The 24,898-nt window shown below is 37.5% G+C and overlaps 2 protein-coding genes and 1 non-coding gene across 3 annotated transcripts; 1 reads left to right on the top strand and 2 right to left on the bottom strand.

The window, feature by feature from the left end:
* Nucleotides 1-305: 305 nt before the first annotated feature.
* LOC143624627 (putative xyloglucan endotransglucosylase/hydrolase protein 10) lies at nt 306-1,448 on the top strand. The gene is made up of 4 exons (XM_077095209.1): nt 306-539; nt 609-709; nt 779-972; nt 1,046-1,448. Exons 1-4 carry the CDS (start codon nt 326-328, stop codon nt 1,446-1,448), a joined length of 912 nt encoding a protein of 303 aa, XP_076951324.1. The 5' UTR covers nt 306-325.
* Nucleotides 1,396-4,341, bottom strand: LOC143624604 (protein trichome birefringence-like 13). Its single transcript, XM_077095191.1, has 5 exons — nt 3,981-4,341; nt 2,975-3,152; nt 2,738-2,878; nt 2,515-2,635; nt 1,396-2,002 (listed from the first exon to the last, which is right to left on the bottom strand). The coding sequence occupies exons 1-5, from the start codon at nt 4,339-4,341 to the stop codon at nt 1,607-1,609; spliced, it is 1,197 nt and encodes a 398-aa protein (XP_076951306.1). The 3' UTR covers nt 1,396-1,606.
* Nucleotides 4,342-23,489: 19,148 nt separating this feature from the next.
* Nucleotides 23,490-23,686, bottom strand: LOC143624674 (U2 spliceosomal RNA). The gene has a single exon (XR_013152152.1). It is a non-coding gene; the product is annotated as a U2 spliceosomal RNA (small nuclear RNA).
* Between the last annotated feature and the right edge of the window lie 1,212 nt (nt 23,687-24,898).

Raw genomic sequence — 24,898 nt, 5'->3', positions numbered from 1 at the left:
TAAAACTGTCTACTGCCTTTTCTTCTTTTCCTCACTTCCAAGTATTATATTCTCTTATCAAAACATTTATATAAATCAAATAACACATACAAATTTTATAATAAGAAGAAAGGAATAATATGTAACTAACTGAAAGAAGGAAGCTTAAGAGGATCCATCAAGTAATCAACAGGAACCCTAACAAGAGAGAAACTTGATGTTATCCCTTTTCCCACAATCATTCCCTTTTTCCCAAATGTCAACAAAACCCACCCCCAATCAACAATAAATATATATACACACACATGCATATACATGCAACATTCATATATCATAATCATCTTGTATGACACAAATGAACCACAAAAACAGGGCCATGGACAACTTAAAACCCATTTTCCTTTGTGGGATTTTCCTCTTACATTCATTACAAACTTCACTTGCTTCGGTAGTTTCAACCGGGAACTTCAATAACGACTTCTTTGTCACCTGGTCACCTAGCCATGTTAACACTTCGGCTGATGGCCGATCGAGGAGCTTGAAGCTTGATCAAGAATCAGGTGAAACAAAACATTTTTTTACCATGTTTAGATACCGTGTTTTATAACTAACAAAACCATTATTTCTAGGTTCGTCTATCGCTTCTAATGACATGTTTTTATTCGGCCAAATTGACATGCCAATCAAGTTGGTCCCGGGTTATTCAGCGGGCACAGTCTTGGCGTTCTATGTAATTGCTTCATCTTCGTATTGTTATTATTATTACTGTTATGTTATATAACATTTTGTTACAATGCAGCTTACATCAGATCAGCCTAATCGAGATGAAATCGACTTTGAGTTCCTAGGAAATGTTTCGGGCCAACCTTATATTCTTCAAACAAATGTATATGCTGAAGGTTTTGACAACCGAGAAGAGAGAATCTACTGGTGGTTTGATCCCACTAAGGATTTTCATACATACTCCATATTGTGGAATATTCATCAAATCGTGTACGTGTTTATTTTTCTTTTCAAGCTAATCTTTTCTAGGTTTTGGCATTATGTAACTAAAAGGTAAAAACAGGTTTATGGTGGATCATGTTCCAATAAGAACATACAGAAACCATGCAGACAAAGGGGTCGCGTATCCTAGGTGGCAGCCAATGGGGATCAAGATCAGCCTATGGGACGGAAGCAATTGGGCGACACGTGGCGGGCAAGATAAAATTGACTGGTCAAAGGGTCCCTTCATTGCATCGTTTGCAAATTACACGATTGACGCGTGCGTATGGAAGGGAAATGCAAGGTTTTGCAAAGCAAATGGTTCAAGCAATTGGTGGAATAATAATGAGTTTAGTTCTTTAAGTTGGGAACAAAGGAGATGGTTCAAATGGGTTAGAAAATATCACCTGATTTATGACTATTGTCAAGATAATAAGAGGTTTCAAAATAATCTCCCAAAAGAATGTTATCTTTCAAAATATTGATTCTTTGATCTCCATCAAAGAATATGTAATAATAAAAGTCTTTTATAGCATTATACAAGATAAATATATGATATGAATAATAACTAAATAACTAGTCATACTAAAACAATGTGAAATGTACAATCTACATGTCAGCATATGTGGATAACAAATATAAGTTAGCGTACCTTGATGCTACTTAAACGTGCAACAAACAAATCATTCCAGGTATCAGTAATGCCAGGTAAGCACCAATGCATACAATCATCATGCTTCTTTCCACCAGCTGAAGAAGGATGAGCATCGACTCTAAACTCACTCATACGTGTAATATCCAATAACTGAAACGCAGTACCCTTAATTGCTTCAAATAGGTGTTCATTTGCTGCCTGTGTTTCAACATTTGTTCCGTTATTTTGCACAGAAAAAAACTTTTCAACCTCGTGTGGAGATAATGGCTGCAGACGTTTACAGGAACCACCTTCGTTCCAATCACCACCTTCAAAATGCCGAGGGGATTGAGTGCGGAAAAACAGAACCGTCCCGGGCCTTGCCTTTTCTTCCACGTATGATATCTAGGCATAAAAAATAAAAGGATTCAAATCAAGTATATGTGTATTATCTTATCTTTAAACGGTCAAAACGTAGAACAGTAAATAGTTCAGAGTACTGGTCAATGGGTTAAACAAGCCAAAAGTAAGCTGTAGTGTATTTCTAATTCATAAAACCTCTATTTGTTTTATTCAAAAACTAGATTATTATTTAAATAATATAATTGTGTAATTATATTTGACACACTAATTACTTAGAAAGAAAAAGGTAAAATTTTGGATAAAACTATAAAAGTGTTTCGGGCTGACCCGATTGGTACCAAAAAGGTGCTAGCTTTGACTTTTGACCAAAACCCATGTTTTCAACACTTTGTTCTGCGATCTCTAAGAAATTCATGTGACTGCTCTTACGTAAAGAACTAGATATAGCCCATATATGAATCATATACATAAACTAGAAGCTTATGCAAAGCATCAAAATTTCAATAAAAGTTTTAACGCATTTTATAAGTTCAGTAGTTGGCAAAAATACTTACCATGTGTCTTAAAACTAAATCAAGCCCGATTTCAGGAGATATGGGCGGTATCAACGGCTGACCATTTTTAAAGAAAAGCATAGGGGATTTTACAGGGTCAAACTTTGAGGGGGCCCACCACCTGACAAATACACACATACATAAACATAAACAAATAAGGATTGCCAATTTCTAAACAATAGATATGTCTTGTACTCTTGTTTCTAAAAGAATGTAATATTACCAATGGCCAGTGTTGTAAATGAGAATGTCATGAAAACTTGGAGCCTCTGCCCATGTCCCGTCAGGTATATCGACATCAACTCTGTAACCTTCTTTATACCCTAGAGATTCCAGCTCACCACCCTTGTCATTGGCGGACCACCTGTGTCAAATTAATATGATGCAAGAGTCGGTTTTTAAAGCAGTAACCAAGAAATAAGTGTTGCATAAACAAGACATGACAATAAAAACAGCTTACCTACCATAACGTGCCAACAGATTAGTTCGGTGATATGCTATAGTGAGATTGTATTTGAGAAAAGTAAAGCCACGATCAGCTCCAACAGGGCGCCACTTCTTTACTTCATCAGTAACATGCCTTAAAGAACAGAAAAGAGAAACAAACATGTTCCTGTTTAAGGAGTCACCAACAAACCCTGCACTGTTAAAACTTGTCAAAGGTTGCATCTCATATGAACTTAAAATAATACAATATCAAGAACCAATTGTGCGGTTTAGAGCATATGACAAGCATCATAACCTTGATTTATATGTATCTTAATGACCTAGGTTGCAATAGTTTAAGTGGCTTTGATACTAATATATGTTGAATCTAAAGAAGTTGATAAGTTCTTCCATTAGTCAATGCCAATGAAAGTGTGACCTAATATAACCAATTGAATGCAATAGGTACTAGGGTGAGCAAAAAGCAAAAACCGAACCATAACCAAAAACCAAAAACCAAATCGTTAACTGAAACCAACCGTAACCAACAAAACCAATTGGTTATGGTTACGGTTAATGTGTCTTCGTTAATCGACTTTAACTGAAACCGAACCAAACCCTGCATTTTGTTTTTTTTTCCAAATTTTATACCTCGACTTCCATCTTTTATACCTCCATTTCTAGATTCGAACATTTAAATTCCCGTTGTAACTTTCTATAACTGAGCTTGGAACACCATAACCAAGCACGAAACCGGCATATTTCAGCTTTGAAACTTCATAATTAAGCTTAACCATTTTCAGCCGAAACAAAGAAAAAAATAAATAATAATAATAATAATAATAATAATAATGCATCGGACAATTAACCAAACTTAACCGAAACCGGCCTATGGTTGGCTGATCATTCGGTTACATGAGTCATAACCGAAATTACGAATCCTAACCCGAATTAGGGCTGAGACATTGTTGGTGAATATTAAATCCTGTATGTTCTAAACTGGTTAATTAAACATCTAATAATTTATGAAAGTAACTTACCGATACTAGTATCCCTATGCGAGTGGAGAAACCGAATGGGATCAAACTGCGGCAGCTTGCAATGATTGGGCTGCCACCGCCACATGAGAATCTCCGTGGCACCGGATCTATTAACACAATTCCACCCCTTGTAGATCTCCTTGCAGGTGTGGTGGTAGCGAGAAGAAGATCTGAGGGTGGGGTCGTAGAGCCACCTGCCGTCTGAGTAATCGCAGTATTGGTTGATTGATGGGATCAGGGGTTGAATGGACTGGTGGTTTGCGGAGAGGAGGAAGAGAGAGGTGAGGAGGAGGATGAAGATGAACAAGTACCTGCTGCTGCTGCTAGACACAGGTTTTTTGTGATGGTGGTTTGTGGCCATTTGTGGTGGTGACGGTGTGATATTGTTAATGTTAGATTTCATATGATTGTTTTACGCAATGTTTTATCTTTATATATTGTTATTGTTATTGTTATTATGTCTAATGTTTTTTTTTTTTTTAATCAGTAAAGCGTAGTTTAAAAAATCAGTGCCGTCAATCATTTTAAATTTGGTGCATCGAAGTCTTGGCTATTCATACACCCTTTGAGTTACTTAAATATTCTTTAACTTCATACGATCTTATACTGTCGTATGAGATTCAAAACTTTTCAGCTTTTGTCGGTTACCCGGGGATTCAATTTCTGACAGTATAGGACCCATACGATCGTATGACTCCCTTTTTTGAACTTTTTACTTTATTTTAAGGTTAACTAGGTTTTCAATCTTATAACTTTTTTTTAGTTCTTCCTACTTCAGTCTCGTTTCTATTTTTTTACACGGTTAATTTTAACTATTTTTATAAGATTGTAAAAAAAAAAATTTAATTTTCATACGATCGTATAGACCCTATGCTATTGTAATATATATATATATATATATATATATATATTTTTGGTAAAATTCGTATGAACTTCTTTATCAATGTACGATGCAAGATGAAGTTGTACTGTGGGTTCCATATAATCATATAGCCTCTGTACGATCGTATAATTGGTGTGTGAATAGGGATGGCAATGGGTCGGGTTTGGGTCGGGTTTAGGTATTTCCAAACCAATGTTGTAAAACTCCCGAGTAGGCGGCGAGTACTCCCCACCTAGATCGAGTATTCCCGTCCCATTTATGTCGGGTTTCGAGTTTTCCCATCGGGTTCGGGTTTCATTGTCATCCCTATGTGTGAATTATTGTGAAGGGTGTACTAATATCATATCTCTTACATAAATTGTCATCGGAGATTAAGCCTCTATGGTGTTATTTTGTGTCATATGATGCCATATAATCACGTCAGCGCCACATCATACCCTCGCAAACCCACTCTTTTCCACTAGTCAGATGCCCGCGCGATGCAGCGGGTTACGCACGAAAGTTACCGATTGTACGTTCCTCGTAACAGTACGCGCATATCCCGACGATAGTATGTGCTTAACATGGCATTGGATGCGTAACCGGTGTTGGTAAGCGTGTCACACAAGGCCAAGACGCGAGCAATTTAGTACGCATAAATAATGCCATCTGCGTAACTAATGCCTGAACGCGAGTAACCGGTGACGAAAATTAAGAAGCAGAGATGAATTGTACAGTAATTTCAAGTAAACCATTTTTTAACCCAGCCCGTTCTGACGCGAAACCCGTTCCGACCTAACATCGTTTTAACCCAAAGCTCGTTTTGACCTGGCCTCTTTCGACTTGAACCTATCGAGAACCGAACCAAATTAAGCCCGTTCTGACCTTAATTCGTAATGACCCATGAGCCTAACATGTTCAACCTTTTGTCGGTACTAATAGGTAATCATGTAGCAAGTTAGTTTTTTTAAAATTAATAAACTATAGCAATATCATACTCAAATTAAAGAGTATAAAATGCTCGTTTTTATGGTGTAATTTTTTAACGTATGAAAAAGTTATGGCCGTTTAAAAATCGCAGGGGTAGTTTGTTTAGAATAAGGGGTAAAGGTGAAAGGCCCCGTTCCCGGAAGCCCTACTTTGGCATTGGATTTACTCATAAACACAGTTCTAAAATCAGAGTTAATTAAAAACTTTTCGCGGAATACATAATATAAACATTCTTACATAACATGAGTGCTTGTTTTTAAGCAAAATACATTAAGTCTTAAAAGGTAACGTAAACGACACGTGAATCTTCTTTTCTTCGATGCCAGTCTTCACTTTGTTGCCACGTGTCTTCCCTCAAGCAACCCGTCGCATCCTATTCACCTGCGTGCATACTAATAGTCAGCTACGCTGAGTGAGTTCTAGTTTAACAGTTTACAGGATTATTCTTACACATTCTTTCATCCATACAAGTATTATTTGTACTACTCCTTACACATTCTTACAAACATACAATTTACATACATTCTTGCACAGATATTATAAGGGTCTGCCACCCCGACTTCTTGCATAGATATTATAAGGGTCTGCCACCCGACTTCTTGCACCGATATCGTAGAGTCGGTCACTCTATTCTTGCCCATGTAAAGAAGGGCCTGCCACCCTGACTCTTACTATTCTTGCCCAGGTATTAGAAGGGCCTGCCACCCTGACTCTTACTTCACATTCCTTCTAGATTCTTACAAACATGTTAAGTTAAACAACTAACATATGCAAGTTCTAACCTCCTTCTTTCATTCTTACATTAATCAGTTGTGTTAATCACACACACACACACACACACACACACATATATATATATCTTTCATTCTTGCATTAATCATTCACGTTAAGCGCATAAGTATATATGTTACTATTCTTACAAGTATGAACACAGCCCTGAAACCATCTCAAAGAGAAATGGGGCTAGAACTCATCTGGAGACGATTTCTCTCACCGTCAATGGTAATGTCCTTCCTTAGCTGTGCACGGCTAACTGTACAATACATTACGCGCGTCAATTAACCATTATTACTACTTCTTACATCTAAGTTAATGAAACCCTCAACTAACGGGGGTCCGGGGGCAGCGCCCCTGGTAGCGGGGTCTAGGGGCGGCAGCCCCTAGCAGGGTCAAAGGGGCAGAGCCCCTGGCTGGGGTTGAGTTTATTTTCGTTAATAGATCCTTTAGCAAAACCGCATCAGAAAATGAATCGGGTCACAACTTAAACAATTTCGCCTGGAAGGAATTTCGCATAGAATTTCGCTTCGCATAACTTTTCGCTTCTCACAGCTGAGCGAAGCGAAATACCTGTTTCGTTGTCATGGCTGAGCGAAGTGAAATACCTATTTCGTTTCTCACGGCTGAGCGAAGCGAAATACCTGCCTTTCTTCGTTTTTACCATTTTAAAGCCATTTTTCTCCTTGTTTCCTCCTTAGGACCCGATTTTACCCTTTTTATGGGTTTTGGGTCGTACCAACTTTGTATACCCGTGTTTTATGAGGTCTGAACATCACCTTTTTGTCCTATATCATACCCGTGAAGCTATGACTCACCAAGTTTATGTTTTTCTTACATCTTACAACCCGATCTACTAAGATATCGATTTGCATGTCGAACTCAACCACAAAACTTAAACTTGTTGGCTAAAACTCACCTTTGGCTTTGGGTTTGGTTCGGATCTGGACAACTCGAGGATCTGGACGTGATTCTTGTTGTTTGAAGACACTTGATCACCAAGATCTTCCTTACTTTAGCCTGGATTCGGATTCGGGTCTTGAGAGAGTATGTGTGTGTTCTAGGGAGTGTGTGTGTGTGTGTGTGTTGTGGCAAGAAATAGTGAAGGGATGGAGGGGATGGCCTTATATAGAGGGCTATGGACCCCACCACCCACTTCCTTCACCAATCCCAATCCTTATCCAAATATAAACACGCACACAAATAAACGAGCGACACACACGAAACAATAATTTTCTTTTATTTAGTAATCTCATAATACGGATGTTACAAAAGGTGTAACTATTATATAAATTAACAAAATCTTATTGAAGTTAGAGGACTAAAATTGTAACTTATTTTTATCAAAATTGAAGTTAACGTATTGATATAGCTAAAGACAAAAGTGTCCCTAAAATCTTATAATTTGATGTATTGTATGTTGTATCTTTTGCATTGTTAATGGTACCTCATAAAATTTAAGAGGTCCTTTGGATTTTCTTTATATATAGTATAGATAATATCAATTAAATTGTTACTAATTTGCTTTCCTCTTTTTTCAATTAAAATAGGGGCATGTATCACCTCCCTAACCTCTCTTATTACATGTTTTTCCAATGCTAAACACTTAATTACATATATCCCCTTCCTAAATCACATATATTACATATCTTCCCATTTCATTAAAATTAACTAACTAAATATTTTACCCTTAATGAACTAATTTACACATATCCTCTTCTAAATAATAAAATGAGTGATTTCCCATAAGATCCATGTTTTCGTCTTCCATAATAACCTAATGTGAATAAACCAAAACCAATATTAATAAATAGATACAGTGGCAATGCCATAAGTGAAAATCTAATTTAAATTAGTTAACAATAAATTTGCTGTAATTGATTCCGGCATTTACAAGACTTCAATCAATAAACCTTAATAAACTAGGACCCCACCAATAATTAATTTTTTTTTTTTGAAAAGTTCACTTCAATAGAACCAAGCGCCCTATCTCCAAGACATAAATAAGGGACGCCAAAAACAAACAAACAATTACATTATATCAAAGTTACACCACCCTTTCCAATCTACCGAAGTCGTTTTTACTCTACTCCTATACCAAAGATACCCCAAAGATTTAACATCCGAAACTATCTCAACCACACCTTTTCTTTTGCTCGAGAAAATTAACTCGTTCTTGGCTTTCCATAACTGCCAACACGTTAATATAGCAATGCCCCGTATAAGGCCTTTTTTCTCCCTCGGGACCATCATTTGGCTATTAATAATTAACACATCTTTGACCAAGAACAGAAAAGGGAATTGAATACCACACCAAGCCGCTATACCTTGCCAAACCCCAATAGCAATCGCACAAGCCGAGAAAAGGTGATCCACTGTCTCTTCATATACACCACAAAAAGCACACAAGGAATCATCTACATCAATGTTCCTCCTTCGAAGAGCCATCCTAGTTTCGGTCTAAAGAGGCCCTCAACATAAATATGTTACACTTATGTGGTAGCCATTTACAACATTTATAAACGTCCCCATTACTTACCAATTCCTTACCCTTTAGCCATTTTTTAACCATAGCTACTGAGAAGATCTCGTTTGACTCATCATTCCATTTCCACCCATCTTCTTTATTAGACAACCATATGCCATCGACCAACCTTTGACACTCCACCAACTCACGACAATGATCATCCGATGTGGGGTACCTGTTCCAAGACCAAGACACAACAACTGAATCATTATTTAGCCCAATTCTATCAGCTACAAGACACCATTTATCTTTTTCAATACGAAATAGGTCCGGGAATAAACTCCTTAGTGGCACTTGGCTGACCCAAGAGTCAATCCAAAATCGAATTCTTCTTCCATTACCCACTATCCCACGAAACATATTGTTAACATCTTTGTCTTGAACCTTCACCCTGTAAACAGCAGCCACCAACCTACTCCATGTACCCGGTGTCCTTCTATTACACGGAACCGTGCCCCCACCTTCTTTTAGAACCATGAATACATCAATAGTCTTTCTCCAGAGCACTTCATATTCGTTTCGATACCTCCACATCCATTTTAGTAAGAGAGCGTTATTACACAAATCTAGTTTACTAAGACCCAGCCCACCACTTCGCTTTGGAAGAGTAACTTTATCCCAAGCGAGCCAATGAACTTTAGCCCCCTCCATACCACCCCCCCATAGGAACTTTTTGATCAACGCCTCTAGCTTCTTAATAACACCAACCGGAGCCTGATAGATTGAGAAGTAGTACGTGGGTAAACTTTCAAGCACCGATTTTATTAACGTAACCCGACCTCCAATAGACAATGTGATAGCTTTCCATTTAGAAAGTCGGTTTTGGAAAACCTTTACCACCGGATCCCAATTAGATACCCTATTCATGTTAGCACCCACACTAATCCCTAAATAAACAAACACTAATCCCTAAATAAACAAACAGGGCTTCACCAAAGCAACACCCCAACATATCCGCTTTTAATTTCCCCTCAATCTTACTTTTGCCAATACCATACAGAGTTGGCTTATGAAGATTTATCTTTAAACCCGAACATAAGTAAAAGATTTTTAAGATCCTCTTCATATTCAAAAAATTAAAATCGGACCACTCACCCATGATCATTGCATCATCAGCATACAGAAGATGTGACGGGACTGGACCACCATTCTTCAGCACCACCCCATTCAAAGCCCCAATCGAGCGCGCCTTATTGATAGGACCGTATAACGACACCATAACAATAATAAACAAGAAGGGGAAATGGGGTCCCCATATCGTAAACCTTTACCACAATCAAACTCAAATGTAGGTGCGCCATTAACTAAAATCGAGGGTCTAGCAGAAGACGCCACTCCAAAAATCCATCTACACCACCGTTCAGGGAAGTCCATTTGTCGCATAATAGACAACAAAAACTCCCAATTAACATTATCATAAGCCTTTTCGAAATCAATTTTAAACATAAATAATTCCTTCCCCATCCTACTTCCCCAAGACAAATTTCATTGATCATCATAGGGCCGTCTAAGATATACCTACCCGACAGAAAAGCTGATTGTGACTTAGAGATGATACCACCCATAACCCCCTTAAATGGTCTTGCTTATCACCCCTATGAGATTGATCGGACGATACTCTCCTTGCGTGACAGGATCACTAACTTTCGGCACCAATGTAATAAAAGACGACCCCACTCCTCGATTAATACTACCCGACTCAAAAAAATTATTAAAAATTCTCCCGAAGTCCTCCGAAAAAAACCTCCAAAAATGCTTTATAAACCGAAAGTTAAAGCCGTCTGGACCAGGGGATTTATCATCACCACACTCAAACAACGCTTCTTTAATCTCTTTCTCTGTAATCACAGCCACTAACCCCTCCGCATCTACTAAGCCAATTTTCTTTAATCCAAAGCAATCCAATCTCGGTCGAACTACCAACTCCTCCACAAATTTGTTTTTAAAAAAAATTATACACCTCTTTTTTGATGTTGCTATGTTTAGATTCCCACTGCCCGTCAACCAAAAGACCCGGGATCGAATTGTTGATCCTTCTTTTATTAATAACACCATGAAAGAACCTTGAGTTTTCATCACCCTCCTTCCCCACTTCAAACGCGCGTTTTGCTTCAAATCTTTGTACTTAAACTCCTCTAACTCAGATAATTTTTTCCTTGATTCCTCGAAAACCCATGCTTCAATTTCAGTAAGATCTCTATCTTCAATTACCGCCTCCAATTCTTGTATCTCCTGTTTCAAGTTCATTTCTTCCTCAATTTCCAAACCTTTCTTTTTATTCCTCCACTCAATAACCGCTTTGCACAGAGTTCTAAATTTCTGAAGCAGCAGAATATTCGGCGGCTCGACACCCCTGAAATCTGATAATGTTTTAATCACCACCTCTTCAAAATCTTCCCTTCCTAACCAAGAATTAAAGAATCGAAACGGCTTCGCGCCAAAATTCCTTGAAACAACTTTTAACAGAATAGGGCAGTGATCTGACTTCTCCTTAGCCAAAGCTCTATACTCAGCATTTGGCCAATCATTCAAGAATCACCAACATATTAAAACTCTATCAATACGACTGAGCTTGTCACCTGAACAGAAAGTAAACTTTCTACCTTTAAGCGAAAACTCATGGAGCCCAACATCTTCAATAAAATCAATAAACTCACGAGTCGAAACAACATTAAATTTAGAATTTCTCCTATCATCTCTACTTCGAACACAATTAAAATCACCCCCCACCACCCAATACCCCACCGAGCCCGCTATCAATCTTGACAAGTCGACCCAAAGATCTTTTTTTACTGCGGATTGCTGAGGAGCATATACATTAAGAAAATTAATCACCTCCCCACTGCCTTTACAAACACCCGAAACTAACAGATAATATCTATTCTTTACCACTGACAACATATTAAACAACTTCGGGTCCCACAAGGAAATTAAACCACCTGATCGGCCCGTAGCTTCAACCCATTCACTACGGTATTCCCCTATTGTCACACCCCGACTTAGGGCCTAGGTGCGACGCCCGTTAATTGGTATCTGTTTGGTAAATATATCAGAGTTGCAGGTTATTAGCGGAAGTCTTTGATTATAATAAAATAGTAATTTATTTTGAAAACCTCTTGAATAATAAATATTCAAGTATTTGTTTTACAAACCTTTGTTTACTCTCGTATACAATATTTTATTTATTAAAAACTAAGCCATCTCTATCTGCAAGCATCTATCTCCAAGAGTGACTCTAATGCCTTTCTATCTGTGCTATACTTGCTTTCCTGTAATAGGGGGGGAATACGTCAGCGATATGCTAGTGAATCGTTGACTCTGAAAACATTTGACTGACAAGATAGTTTTGTAACTAACTCAGCAGAAACGTCTCTTATTTCTGGGAACTTGTGCCACTTCCATACACACACAATTATGGTTCTCCAAGAACTGATGCCTCCTTGGAGAACTTTCGTTATGTCTGTTAGCTTGCGATCATGTAGCCTTGATTGATAGGTTAACAAATATGTTTGGATCCAGACACATGTGTACTCGGTCTGAGTTGCTTTTATTTTCTACCTTGTGACTTAGGGATCACGTAATCCCTTTAAAATGTAGAGATCACGTAATCTCATGTTTGATTGACTGTTTAAGATAAACAACCCGTTTATCTGACTGATTGAAAAAGGTTTAACATATTCACCTTATATTATCGGTTCAGTGATATCAAAACTTCTTTCCTCAGTATGCTTATTGACCTATATTCATAATAGGTATGTATAAGTATCTAGTTGATAATATTCAGCAGACTTTAAGTTTGTTTCAGTTCAACAGACTCGAGGTCTGATCAGCAGATTCTTAGGTCTGACCTAGAGTTATAGTCGTTTTATGAAAATACTTTGGATTTACATATGACGTTTGGAATAGCACACTTTGGCCTAATAAGGAATATCACGTTGGTAAACTTCTCCAGGTAAGCAAACGGGTCCCGCGGTTGATTGGGATTTGTACGAATTGCTTTTCTTAGGTAAGAAGAGTCTACTAATGATATCCCCCTTCCAGTTACTACGTGCCCGTGAAAATAATAATAATTTTGATATCATTACTTCACTTGGAAGTAATGTCTCACTTTGTAAAACATTAGTTGGAAAACGTTTACAGATTAACGGCTATAATCATAATTAGGTTCGAATAACTACATAGTAACGTAACTTAACCTTAATCCTACCTTAAGCGGCTAGTCGGATGCTATGACTAAGAAAATCGGCAGCACTTCAGCTTGTGCTTCGTTTTCAAGATTAACAGCTCGTTCGGCAGCGTAACAACACCCGATTCTTTGCTAGAACAGCCTCGGAACTACCAGAACTCTCTTAGCATGACTCCTTAGGTTATGTGTGTGAGAAAAGTGTGGAAATGGGATAAAAACAACTGAGCTTGTGGATACCCTATTTATACCCGTTTTTGTGCATCTTCGCGATACGCGAAGATGTTTGCCTGAGCATCTTCGCGATACGCGAAGTTGCTTAAGTCAGCGCCGCAATTCTGTATGTCAACCCCAAGGTGCCACGTGTCACCACGTTACTGGATAACGTTGAAATGTGTGCCAGCATCTTCGCGATACGCGAAGATGTTCCTTCTTTGCATCTTCACGATACGTGAACTTAGAAATTCTATTTTTAGTCCTTCTACTTCCAGAGTTGGCACTTTAGCCCCTTTTACTTCTAATTTTGACATTTTTGGCCCCAAACTAGGTGGGGTATTTTCGTGGTGTTACACCTATCCCCAAAACCCATCCAAATTTAAACTATCTAGAGACGCAAATTGGATCTCTTGCATCATAATAAAAACTAAGGATTTTTACATATTTCCCTTTCCTAAACCTTTGAAATTACATATTTCCCCAAAATACAAGTTTTTAATTCAAAATGTACAATGCTCTTTAAGAATCGTTTGGGGAAATATGTAATTTCAAAGTTTAGGAAGGGGAAATATGTAAATGCCCCATAGAACTAACCTCATGAAGAGCTCGTAGATTTCGAACCCAGTCCTTTTTACCTTGATTCCTCGGTCCACGAATATTTAAAGAGATCAAATTCATTTAGGACCTACTTGAAAACCTTCATCATCAATCAACTTGTTTAAGTTAGCTTGAAAGTCTTCTAAATTATTAGCGCCTAAGGCAACACCCAGCTGCACCGTCTCGAACACCTCAAAATTTCGGTTTTTCCACATGATCGATAGCCCTAGAGAAATTCTGGCTACCCAATTGCACTTTATCCACAGAAATCTCTTCCCCTCTATCCTGTAAGGCTCCGAACCCCGGGAACCCCACAGTTGGTAATCATCCAAACACTCGTAAAATTTAATAAACTTAAAAACCATTTCTTCCATTAAAACAAACGTATCAGAGTATAAATTTTGCGAAAAACATGAAAAATGTAATAAGTTCCCGAAACCCGGGAATTTTGCCCAAGAACCAAAATCAGTATAACTTTTATAAGTTTCCTTGAAATAAAATATTCATAAACAATTCTTCCTTCCAGTATGCCCATCACCATCCAAGTAGCTCCGTGCACGTCCAAGCGATAAGGCATCCTCTTCCAAATCCTGAAACTTACACTAACATGCACACAAAGTCAGCTTGAGCTGAGTGAGTTCAAGTTTTAAGTAAAAGATATCAGTAGTAAAATCAAGATAGTCATACCAAAGGTTTTCTAAAAGTAAAAGGGTATATCCATCTAATCATCATTACCGAACTTAAACATCCTCTTACATACATATACAATATGTATATGTAAACATCCATTCAATAACATCCCTATATACATTACAGTATATATATATATATCATCCACGTATAACATCATGGTCGAGCAAACGTACAACCAAAACACGTAACATCAGTGCATGCAAACACAAAGTAGGCATACACAACATCAGTAGTCGAAACGACTACAACATCGCCAAATAGAGGCCAAGAAATAATGTATATACACATATATATATTTAACATCCCAAGGCTTACCATATACTAGTAAGCCTATATAAAATCATTTTAAATACATTTCATCAAGTAAGAAAACATTTAGGTGCGCATGCTAGCCCAAAAGTAAAATGAGTAAACAGGGCATCATGAACTCACCTGAGATCGATCGAATACTTGCAACGAGCTAGGAAGTTCTTAAGGGCAAAATCACAAGCAAGGGCCTGTAAATTATACATAACGCGTTACTAAACTAGACTGTAGGAACACTCTAGCCTAATGGGCCGTACAAGCCCAACACTTTGGCCCAAGGCCCAACAACTTGGCCCAAGGCCCAAAGATAGTCAAATCGGGTCGAATGCGCGTGAAATAATTCTTAAAACCATTTGTTAACCGAATCGGCCCTGAATGGACCAAATTCCGTCTTAACTCTTTTCATTTATCATAATTATGTCATCCGAGTTGATAGGGTTGACGGTTCCTTTTTACAACTCTTACTTTAACGTTTGAACGAAAATTCACGCATCGCCGACTCGATTGACGAAGCACTAACCACAACAACCCCGAGCATCAAAAAAATAATTTTCCCACAGCCCTTAGACTCCCCTAGGGCCATGCAAACTGATTCGGTTGGTCATCCAACCGATTAACGCATCAAACTCAACAATTCTAGACAACCGAACATAACAATCAAACTACAACTAGTTGATCAACTTAACGAACACCTAAGAACATGATCTTTGAGTATGATATACAGGACATACCTAGGAAGATTGTGGTGCAAAAACTCACTTCAAACAGCCCCGACAAGAACACAATTGAACATCCACCGGTTAAGCCTAAACCGAACTTATCGATCAATAACGAGTAAAACATGTAGATTTTAGCATGCGAAGATGCATTTAATTACATAGGATAACCTTTGAAATAAATTATTAAATTTTTACCAGACTTTAATAAATGTCTTAGGTTTATAAAAATATTTTTATTATATTTTTATATTGGACACAAAAATCATAAAAATTCCTCCAACACAGAAAGGTATGTGCAGCTATTTCAGCGCGCAACAAAATGGTTTTATTTTTCTAAAATTCATTACCAAACCAAATTAAACGATTCCAATTGGGTTTGGTTCCTAACTCAAAATACTAACTTCCAGAAGTGGAACCAACCAATTTGGACCTGTCGAAAAAAGGTTAAGACGTCAGGAAGACAGACCAGAATCCGTCATCCCGCATCAGCTTTGACACTCGATTTTATAAATTCATAAAAACCATTCAAATCTCGTCCAAAAATTACGTATTATACCTTTCTGGAAACTAGACTCAAAGTAGAACATCATGGAATCAAGAATCGATCAAAATCAGTGGATTAACATCACGTTACTGACCCTACAATAAACGTATACTAATCTGTCAGCAAGCTGTTATCATCAAAACTCAATCTTAACGACCAATAAACGCGTTAATATGATCAATTAAGGTGTAAAAGACATGGGGAATCATAAAACCGACCTTGAATTGAAGTTTTCACGACTGAAACATGGCGGGGCAGAAGAAAAACGAGCAGGGGGGTTCTTAGCTGCGATTGGCTGCACCTAGGGTTATGAGTAAGGGTGGAAAGTTACATAATTTTAACGTACCGGGATGACGTAAAGCCTCCGAGGAAAGTCGGATAAATCCCGAGAGATGTACATACTTTACATGCTTTAAATCACTTCTCTGAAATTAACGGGCGTTACATATCCTCAGATATAAAATCGTTGTTCAGGTCCAGATTGTAGCCATCTCTTAGGCCGCCTTCCATACTATTCACCATGTTTTCCTTACTTGGGCCCCCGTTTAAAATACCTATGAACCTATCAATATCAAAAGGGTCCTCATTTTTTCTGGGCCTTTTATTAGGCTGTTCCTGGACTTGGGTCGATACAGAGATCCAAGTCGTAGACCCAACCTTCTTTTTATAAAACTTTTTTCTTTTTGATCCTCCCTTAATACCGCCAGAACTTGAATTGCATGCAAAATTGTCAACCCTTTCCAATTCTCCATTTATACCTTTCGAATTAAAGCCTTCACTAGATGCTTCGCCTCCAATCTAACCTTCGCTGATCAGATTTACACCTTCCACTCCTTCTCCGACTTCAACCTCATTACTAAAATCCATGCTGTCCCTCCACTCCCCCTCCTCTCTGTCCAGAATTACCTCCTCGGCCTCAAATTCCTCCACACAATCCGAAACTCAATCACCAACTTCTTCTTCTATCCTTACCGAGAAATTCATATTTTTCTAAGACAAGTTCACCAATAATTAATTCATAAAAAAAATATTTATATCATATATAAAATTGAAATTGGCAGCATACAAACATCACGAATTAGATCAATATAATGGCCGACTATAGTGGACCCAGACAAGGGTATTAAGGGGATGGTAAAAAAAACAAGTGAAATTAGGCATCCATATATATCTATTTGTAAAAGCCAAATCGACAGTGGAAAGAGGCGCCATAGGAAGAGACGGAGAAAGCGACTCGACCATTGGAGGAAGCGACACCGACGACTGGAAAAGATGCCGGAGTTATGTGAATATGGAAAGGACAGTTTGTTTTTTTACTAGGGTATTGCAAATTGCAAAAGGGTAAAACAGTAATTGTATATTAGAAGGGGAAATATGTAATTAAAGGTTTAAAATTGGAGAAATATGTAATAAGAGAGGTTAGTGAGGGATATATGTAAAAATCCCATTAAAATAATAATTATAATTAAATTATATCAATAATTACTCATTTTTAATCATAGCTGCATAAATTACATACCATCGTTTGTATCCAAGCTGTACACTATCATTTCCAATCCAAATTTGAAATTGTACTCGTGATCAGTTGCAAAATATCCCCAAATCACAAAACTACAGCCCTAAAATCAATGAAAAAACTACCGATTCCGTCACAACAAGAGCGAAATCGATTGAACTCTCAAACCGGTGCATCGAAACGAAGACCCCAATTAACTCATAAACTAGTAAGAAACATAACAGCTGCAGATCTTGATATAAAACTTCACATAGGCATTTCATCAAACACTTAGTAGGCAACCAGAAATTAAAGCTTAAAGATAAAAAAATAAAAAAATTAGTATCTGGCTATTTAGAATCTTGGAAACTTTGTGTAATAGATAAACCCCAATTCTCTTGAAAAGTTGTATAAAGTCTTCCTTTGAGTAATTAAAGGAGGTTTTTAATTTAAAAAAGGTTCTTATTTTTTGAATATATCAAGGTCCATCGGCATGTTGAGCGGCAAGTTCTCACCCAAAATTTCATCGCCAGCTGCATCGAAATGACTGGGGCGGTGTTCACCGCTGGCACCGCAAGCCACATCAGCTCTTCCATTAGCAAATCGTGATCCACACCTAACAATCTAATTATAAGGGTTTCTTTGTAAAAAAAAGTTAGAGTGAATGAAGATCTTTCAGTTATTACCTCATTATTATTTTTTTTTAATAAGAATAAAACAAACAAATCATTAAATAAAATATAAGTAAATAATTACAATAAATTAAAACACTAAATTAAATTTAAAAAACTAAAGAAAATACATAAAGAGTACTTAAAAAAAGATATTACTTATCAAGCCTATATTTTTTAGTAATGATATCCCTTTATATTTGAGCTAGAGTCTGAGCATGTCCAATGAGATGGTCGATCGGCTCATTTAAAAGGTGAGATCTTTGTCCATTTGCCTCACTTTCAATATCTCAGCGAACTTATTATTGGATTGAGAATTTTGTTATATTAGTTGAAAACGTTGGTTCCCAATGTCATATATATCGGCGAGTCGATACTTTATTTCGTTGAATTCTTCTTTCATTTTGACGACCCCACCGCTTTCTCCTTTCCACGACTTCTTCTACCATCTGGTCGAGGCATTTCCACATACTCATCCTCGTCATCATCAAAATCATCATCGTTTAAGTGGAAGTTTTGAGCATCGGACATGGCGTTTCTGGATCAACCGAGGACGAGGTTTTGGACCTTTTTGGTAGTCGCCTCCTTCCGGACCCGATGGGGGATATGACGCCCCACTTAGGGTGATCACGAAGACGTTGCCAACACTTCATGTAATTAAAGGGCCTCCGAGTACTTTGGTACTCTACTAACGCTGTCGTAATGATGTCCGCATCATTCCCACCACTACCCCACCGGTTAAAATTTCATTGGTAAACATCCTAAAAGAGTTGGCATTTGACGTTTATATTGGACCGTTTTCTCAATACAGAATCATTCCTTTTGCCCATTAGTTGGAAAAAAAGTTCCCGAACTTTTTTCCAAAATATGCCTAATTCTTGATGGTTGGCTATAAAAAAAAGTAAGAAAACATATTAGTAACCATTAATATTATTTTTTAAGTAAAAATAATTAAAAGAAAAAAAATAATATTAGAACGCTTACAACATTTGGGATCGTTCGAGATCGCGGTCCATGACAGTGCAAGCGCGTAATACTTATCTTGTGTCCACGGAAAAGTTGTTAATTTAGCTGGGGGTCGGCCACATCTTTCTTTTTGTGTGAGCGTTCTTGTCGGGCCTTTTTACCTTTGCTCGAACCGGGTTGTGTCATCATCTCGGATTGCGTCTTTGACACCGTCTCGTCTTGTGTCATTGGCATGTCCATAGGCGAACCAACACCCATTTGGTTAAATACATTTGCTTGTAAGTTGGGCATCACTGATAATTGCATGTACGACAGCATGTTAGGATTGAAATTAACACTAACAGGGTTAGGGGTTGGTTGAGTCGCTTGGGTGGTGTTCGGTTGAATCAGCTGGGTGGTGTTCGTGCGTTGATTGGATGCAAATTGCCCAAATCCAAACATCGAATGGTTGAATGGATTCACATTAGGTTGAATTTTTTATGAAAATTGTTAAATATTTTGGGTAGAGAATGAGAGAGAGTTTTTGTGTTAAAAAAACATAGGGAGGCTATTTTTTTTAACTAACAAACCCCTTAGTCTTTCTTGAAACCAAGTTTCTAAGTTTGTTTCACTAACAAACCCCTCGTGCATCTTTAACCTCATGAATTTGGATCATTGGCAAGGTTGTAAAAGTCGTTAGGCGGTCGACTGGGGAGTCGCGAGTACTCGGGAGTAGTCGGGGATTACTCGGAAAATACCTACGGAGTACTCGGCCGAGGCGGGGAATACTCGATCTAGGCGGGGAGTAATCGGGGAGTACTCGGCCGCCTACTCGGGAGTTTTACAACATTGATCAATGGTGATTTCGTGTGGAGTAGTTTTTAAAATTTTGGCATATATAGCTAAATGATCTATTAAAATCATGTAGTCGCTACCACCACCATCGTCACCACTAGTTTTCATCCCTGCTTGACCAGTCCAGTTTACGAGGCTTAGTTTTCGTCTCTTAGAATTAAATAATTAAGAAAATAAAGCAATGTTGGCTAATGTCTAATCCGGATAACACTAGCTCTTTGAGATCACAAAGTGTGCATTGCTGAATCAAATCTCCATTTACATGTCCTCACCCTGAAAATTGTTGCTTCAAAACTTTTAACTCATACTACAATGTTGCTAACTCACTCTCAATCAATAAACAAATTCTTCAATTCTAACACTGATGACTAATTAACAGAAACAATCAAATGTGAACTGCTATTATAAAACAAAATCAGATATCCAAATTTGCTATGGGGGTAGACAGAGTTAAATAACCGTTTGACCATCCATGTCACTGACGAGTAAATACACATTCCACATGCTCAACTTGCATCATAGCAAAAGGACTATGATATTTCACGTAGTATAAATTTAAAAAAGAATAATAATAGCTTTGACGAAGTATGTATTACTTGTTTCATTTAACTATATATGTTAAAGCAAATCTTAGCCCATGTGACGATAGATTATGATGAGCCTCTAAGTTAAAAATTATACTGCCAAAGGATGATAAACAAGAGTTATTTGACACATAAAGAACGCATAGTAAAAAATGTAAAGTAAATATGCATTACGATATTGTATGGTTACATATACAATTGTGTATTTGTATTAGCCTTGTCACATCTACACTCGTACTGTTGTTTATTTTGCGTACCTGATGATGTATTCAATCGAATATTCAAACCTGTGATCTTGATTTCAATCTTCATAAACAATAAGCAGCCTGGATTAATCTCTGAATCGTGTGAGAACTTTCAGATAAACCTATTTCGCCGATTGATTTATCGGATAAGACAAAGATTTCTCTTTATTGGAATTGGATTTGTAAGTTTTCTGTGAATTCATTGAAGAACAGAACATGGTAACCGACGTTCTGTTCTCTGTATAATCGATCCATTCATATATCTCTGTGGCCTCCATCATCTTATCTTAAATAAGATTGATGTCTTTTGGGTTAACCCAAAACCCAACTAATTAGTAGCCCACTAATAATAAATTAAGGCCCATGTTATTATTTCAATAACAAAGTCTAAATAATAAGACCCAAATAACATCTAGAATTAAATCGAGCACGCACTCCCGCGTCACCCAACTCGTTTAATATCTAACGTTATTTACTTGATCGACAAGTTAATCTAATATACTAAAATACACATTGATAACACTAAAATTACAAACACGTACTATCCTAATCGTGGTCCACAGGAGACCTCCACGTGTCATTATCTTGGAAAGTTCAAGTATGATGTTATGGGTCCCTTCTGATTGTGACCGTTATGTACAAATTATATTTTGTTTTTATCTTGGTAGATGCGACTCTCTTATTTATTAAACTGTTGGTTGGCGTGTTACCCCTACCAAAAAAAACTATCAAAATTTAAGGTCTTTGGATTGTAGTAGTAGGTAGACTATTTAGCATCCCCCTCTGAGCAAAAGAAAGTAGAGGTTTGTTTTTGTTTTTTTTTTTTTAAATAAGAGCATGAATAGACATTCCTGAATTCAACATTTAAGAATAAAATAAAACAGATTGTTTGAGAGATAACACTCAATATCAATGTCAGTTAAAACCAATGTACATAGTGTTGAACACAAAAGGCATTCATCATTATCAACATTTAGCTCCCTGAATTGAAAGATCTAACTTAATAGCCTGCCTATTTAAAGACTGTTGTCTACATAGGCATCCATTATAAAAACATATTGGACTACCAAAATGTCGTGTTCACGGGTTGACGGTTCAAACCCAACATGGACTGGGAAATTTTACACAAAACTAGAAAATCTTGTCTCACAAATGAGCCTGAACATGGCATATGTATTCGCGGGTTGAGCACGACACGCTTATCCCGAAAACTATTTTTTTTTTACATATCAATATATTAAAATTCTAAATGTACATATCATTATGTTACATACAAATTTTATTATTATCTTTTAATAGCTAAATGTTTCACTCTATGGGGTTCGAAAAACTAAACTGATATTTTTTAAAGATATCCATTTTTCTGGAAAGACCAGCAGATGCTTTCAAAGGCAACTAGTTTTCAATTCCGAAAAGGTTCGATTGAATCCCATGCTTTCATGGTCCCTATCTTTGCGCCAGCACTAATCGACACTTAGGTCTATTCCGCGCTTTTCTAGCTTCTCAGAGCAGAGGAGGGGTGGGCAGCAGGCACCATGAGTCCTCTATCTACCAGTCTATTAAGATGCCTCAGCTGCCTTCAATCTTACGCCGAAGAGTCATGATAAATGATGAATGAGACTTTCTTTTGCTTAAAGTTCCTAGGGTAAGAAGAACCACACTAATCTGTCTCAAACTTGGTGGTTAAACTCCACTATTTTTTGTTTATATGAGTTTTTTAGTACTTCCATGTAGGAATTAGTTATTAGTTCAAATTTGATTATTTCTCATCAAAAGATTGCATCTTATTCTGGAAATCCTAGCTTGGCGAAGTCAAGTCAATTTGGGGCCACCAAATCTTGCAACTAATGAGCCCTTGACCTATTCTACACCCTAACCACCCCGCCAAAGTGGGAGTGGCATTACATACCAATTTAATTTCAAACATTTAAATTTTGGTATCAAAAGATACTCTTAACAATTTAATTTATTACATAAAACACGTTCAAAAAATATAAAAACTAAATTTAAACAAATGGGATAAACGGATCAACCCGTGAACCCATCGGGCTGACACAAACAGAATCTGTTTGGCTAAATGCTTTCACAGGCTCAATCCAAAACTGGCCCGGACCTGCTTAGAATAAACCCAAGCCTGCAGACCCTAATCAGACATAAAGCTCCACTTTCTATATTTTTTTTATCAAAAAAGAAAAAAAAAGCGGGCCTAAAAAGATTAACAGAAAGTGTGAGCTTTATAATAAAGATGAGCCAAAACTGACCAAAACCGAGATTAGGATGAATATTTATTTGACTGCAAATTGGAGGGGTGCGCCAAGCCAAGGCAGTAGTGCAACACCAAGGCGACGCTCAAAAACCCCAATAGCAAGCTATTGTGATGGGCTTTTTCCCCATAAAAAATAAGATTTATATAGAGTGAGTCGATGGCTCACATATAAGATATTAAACTGATAAAAACAGATACTACACTTGATCTTAGCCAAAAGGCCAAGAAAGGTATGCTTTGTATCATCTTGGGCCACGGTTTATATAGGTTGTCTATTCACCTTTGGTGGGGTAAACGATGATGAAGACGTTCAAATCACCATTGAAGGCCAGGAGGTTCCACAGACAACCAAGTTTAAATACTTAGGATCGTATGTACAAAGTGACGGGGACATAGATAGTGACGTAGCCCATCGTGTCCAAGCAGGATGGTGTAAATGGAGAGCTGCCACAGGGGTACTGTGCGACAAGAGGTTCCCAACTAAATTAAAGGGAAAGTTTTATAGGGTTGCGATTAGACCTGCGATGCTATACGGAATAGAATGTTGGGCCATCAAGAAGACACATATGCGTAAGTTGGAGGTAGCAGAGATGAGGATGCTAAGGTGGATGTATGGGCACACAAGGTTAGACCGAATAATAAACGAGGTTGTTCGGGAAAAACTAGGGGTGGCCAGTATATCAGATAAGATAAGGGAAGGCAGACTGAGATGGTTTGGACATGTAAAAAGGAGACAGACAACGGCTCCCATTAGATCAGTGGAAACTCTTATTATAGAGGGGAGGAGAGGTAGAGGTAGACCCAAATTGACTTGGGATGAGAGGATTAGAAGGGATTTGCTAGACTTGCACCTCTCTGAGGACATGGTTGAGGATAAGAGTTCTTGGAGACGTAGAATTAAGTTTAATGACCTTTAGACTACTACTGCTGCTGCTGCTACTAGAATTATTATTCTGTATCTTATTATTATTTGCTTAATCTTACCTTGGTTTTTGTTTTAGTTTACCTATAATGAAATGTTTGCTTGAGACTTACTAATATCATAGTGTTTTAGTTTAGTATCGTATATCTATCTACTCTTGAGTTGGGGGTCTCGCCGGAAGCAACCTCTCTATCCTTAGGGATAGAGGTAAGGTTTGTCTGTATCCCACCCTCCCCAGACCCTACTTATTGATAGCCATTGCTATTTGTAAGAAAAACTGAGTATGATTGATTGATTGATATATTCACCTTTGTTTCTTCACTCAGCAGATGTGGGATTGCAAAACACTTTTATCCCCTTTGATTTCTCATAATTTGATACCATAAATTAGTGCCTAAATCCTAAAAGTACTAGCTTTTTGAGATCATAATGACTTGTAAGTCTAAGAACTGTGACATGTTAGTTCATTGCAAATATTGAACTCTTCATAACTTGACAGCAGGCACCATCCACATCATTGACAT

This window comes from Bidens hawaiensis, unplaced genomic scaffold (genome assembly GCF_021521415.1).
Source record: "Bidens hawaiensis isolate Kalapana, Puna unplaced genomic scaffold, B.hawaiensis_p1.1 tig00003902_1, whole genome shotgun sequence".
NCBI lineage: Eukaryota > Viridiplantae > Streptophyta > Magnoliopsida > Asterales > Asteraceae > Bidens > Bidens hawaiensis.
Note: the sequence above shows the minus strand (reverse complement) of the source record. Positions and strands in the feature narration are given on the sequence as shown.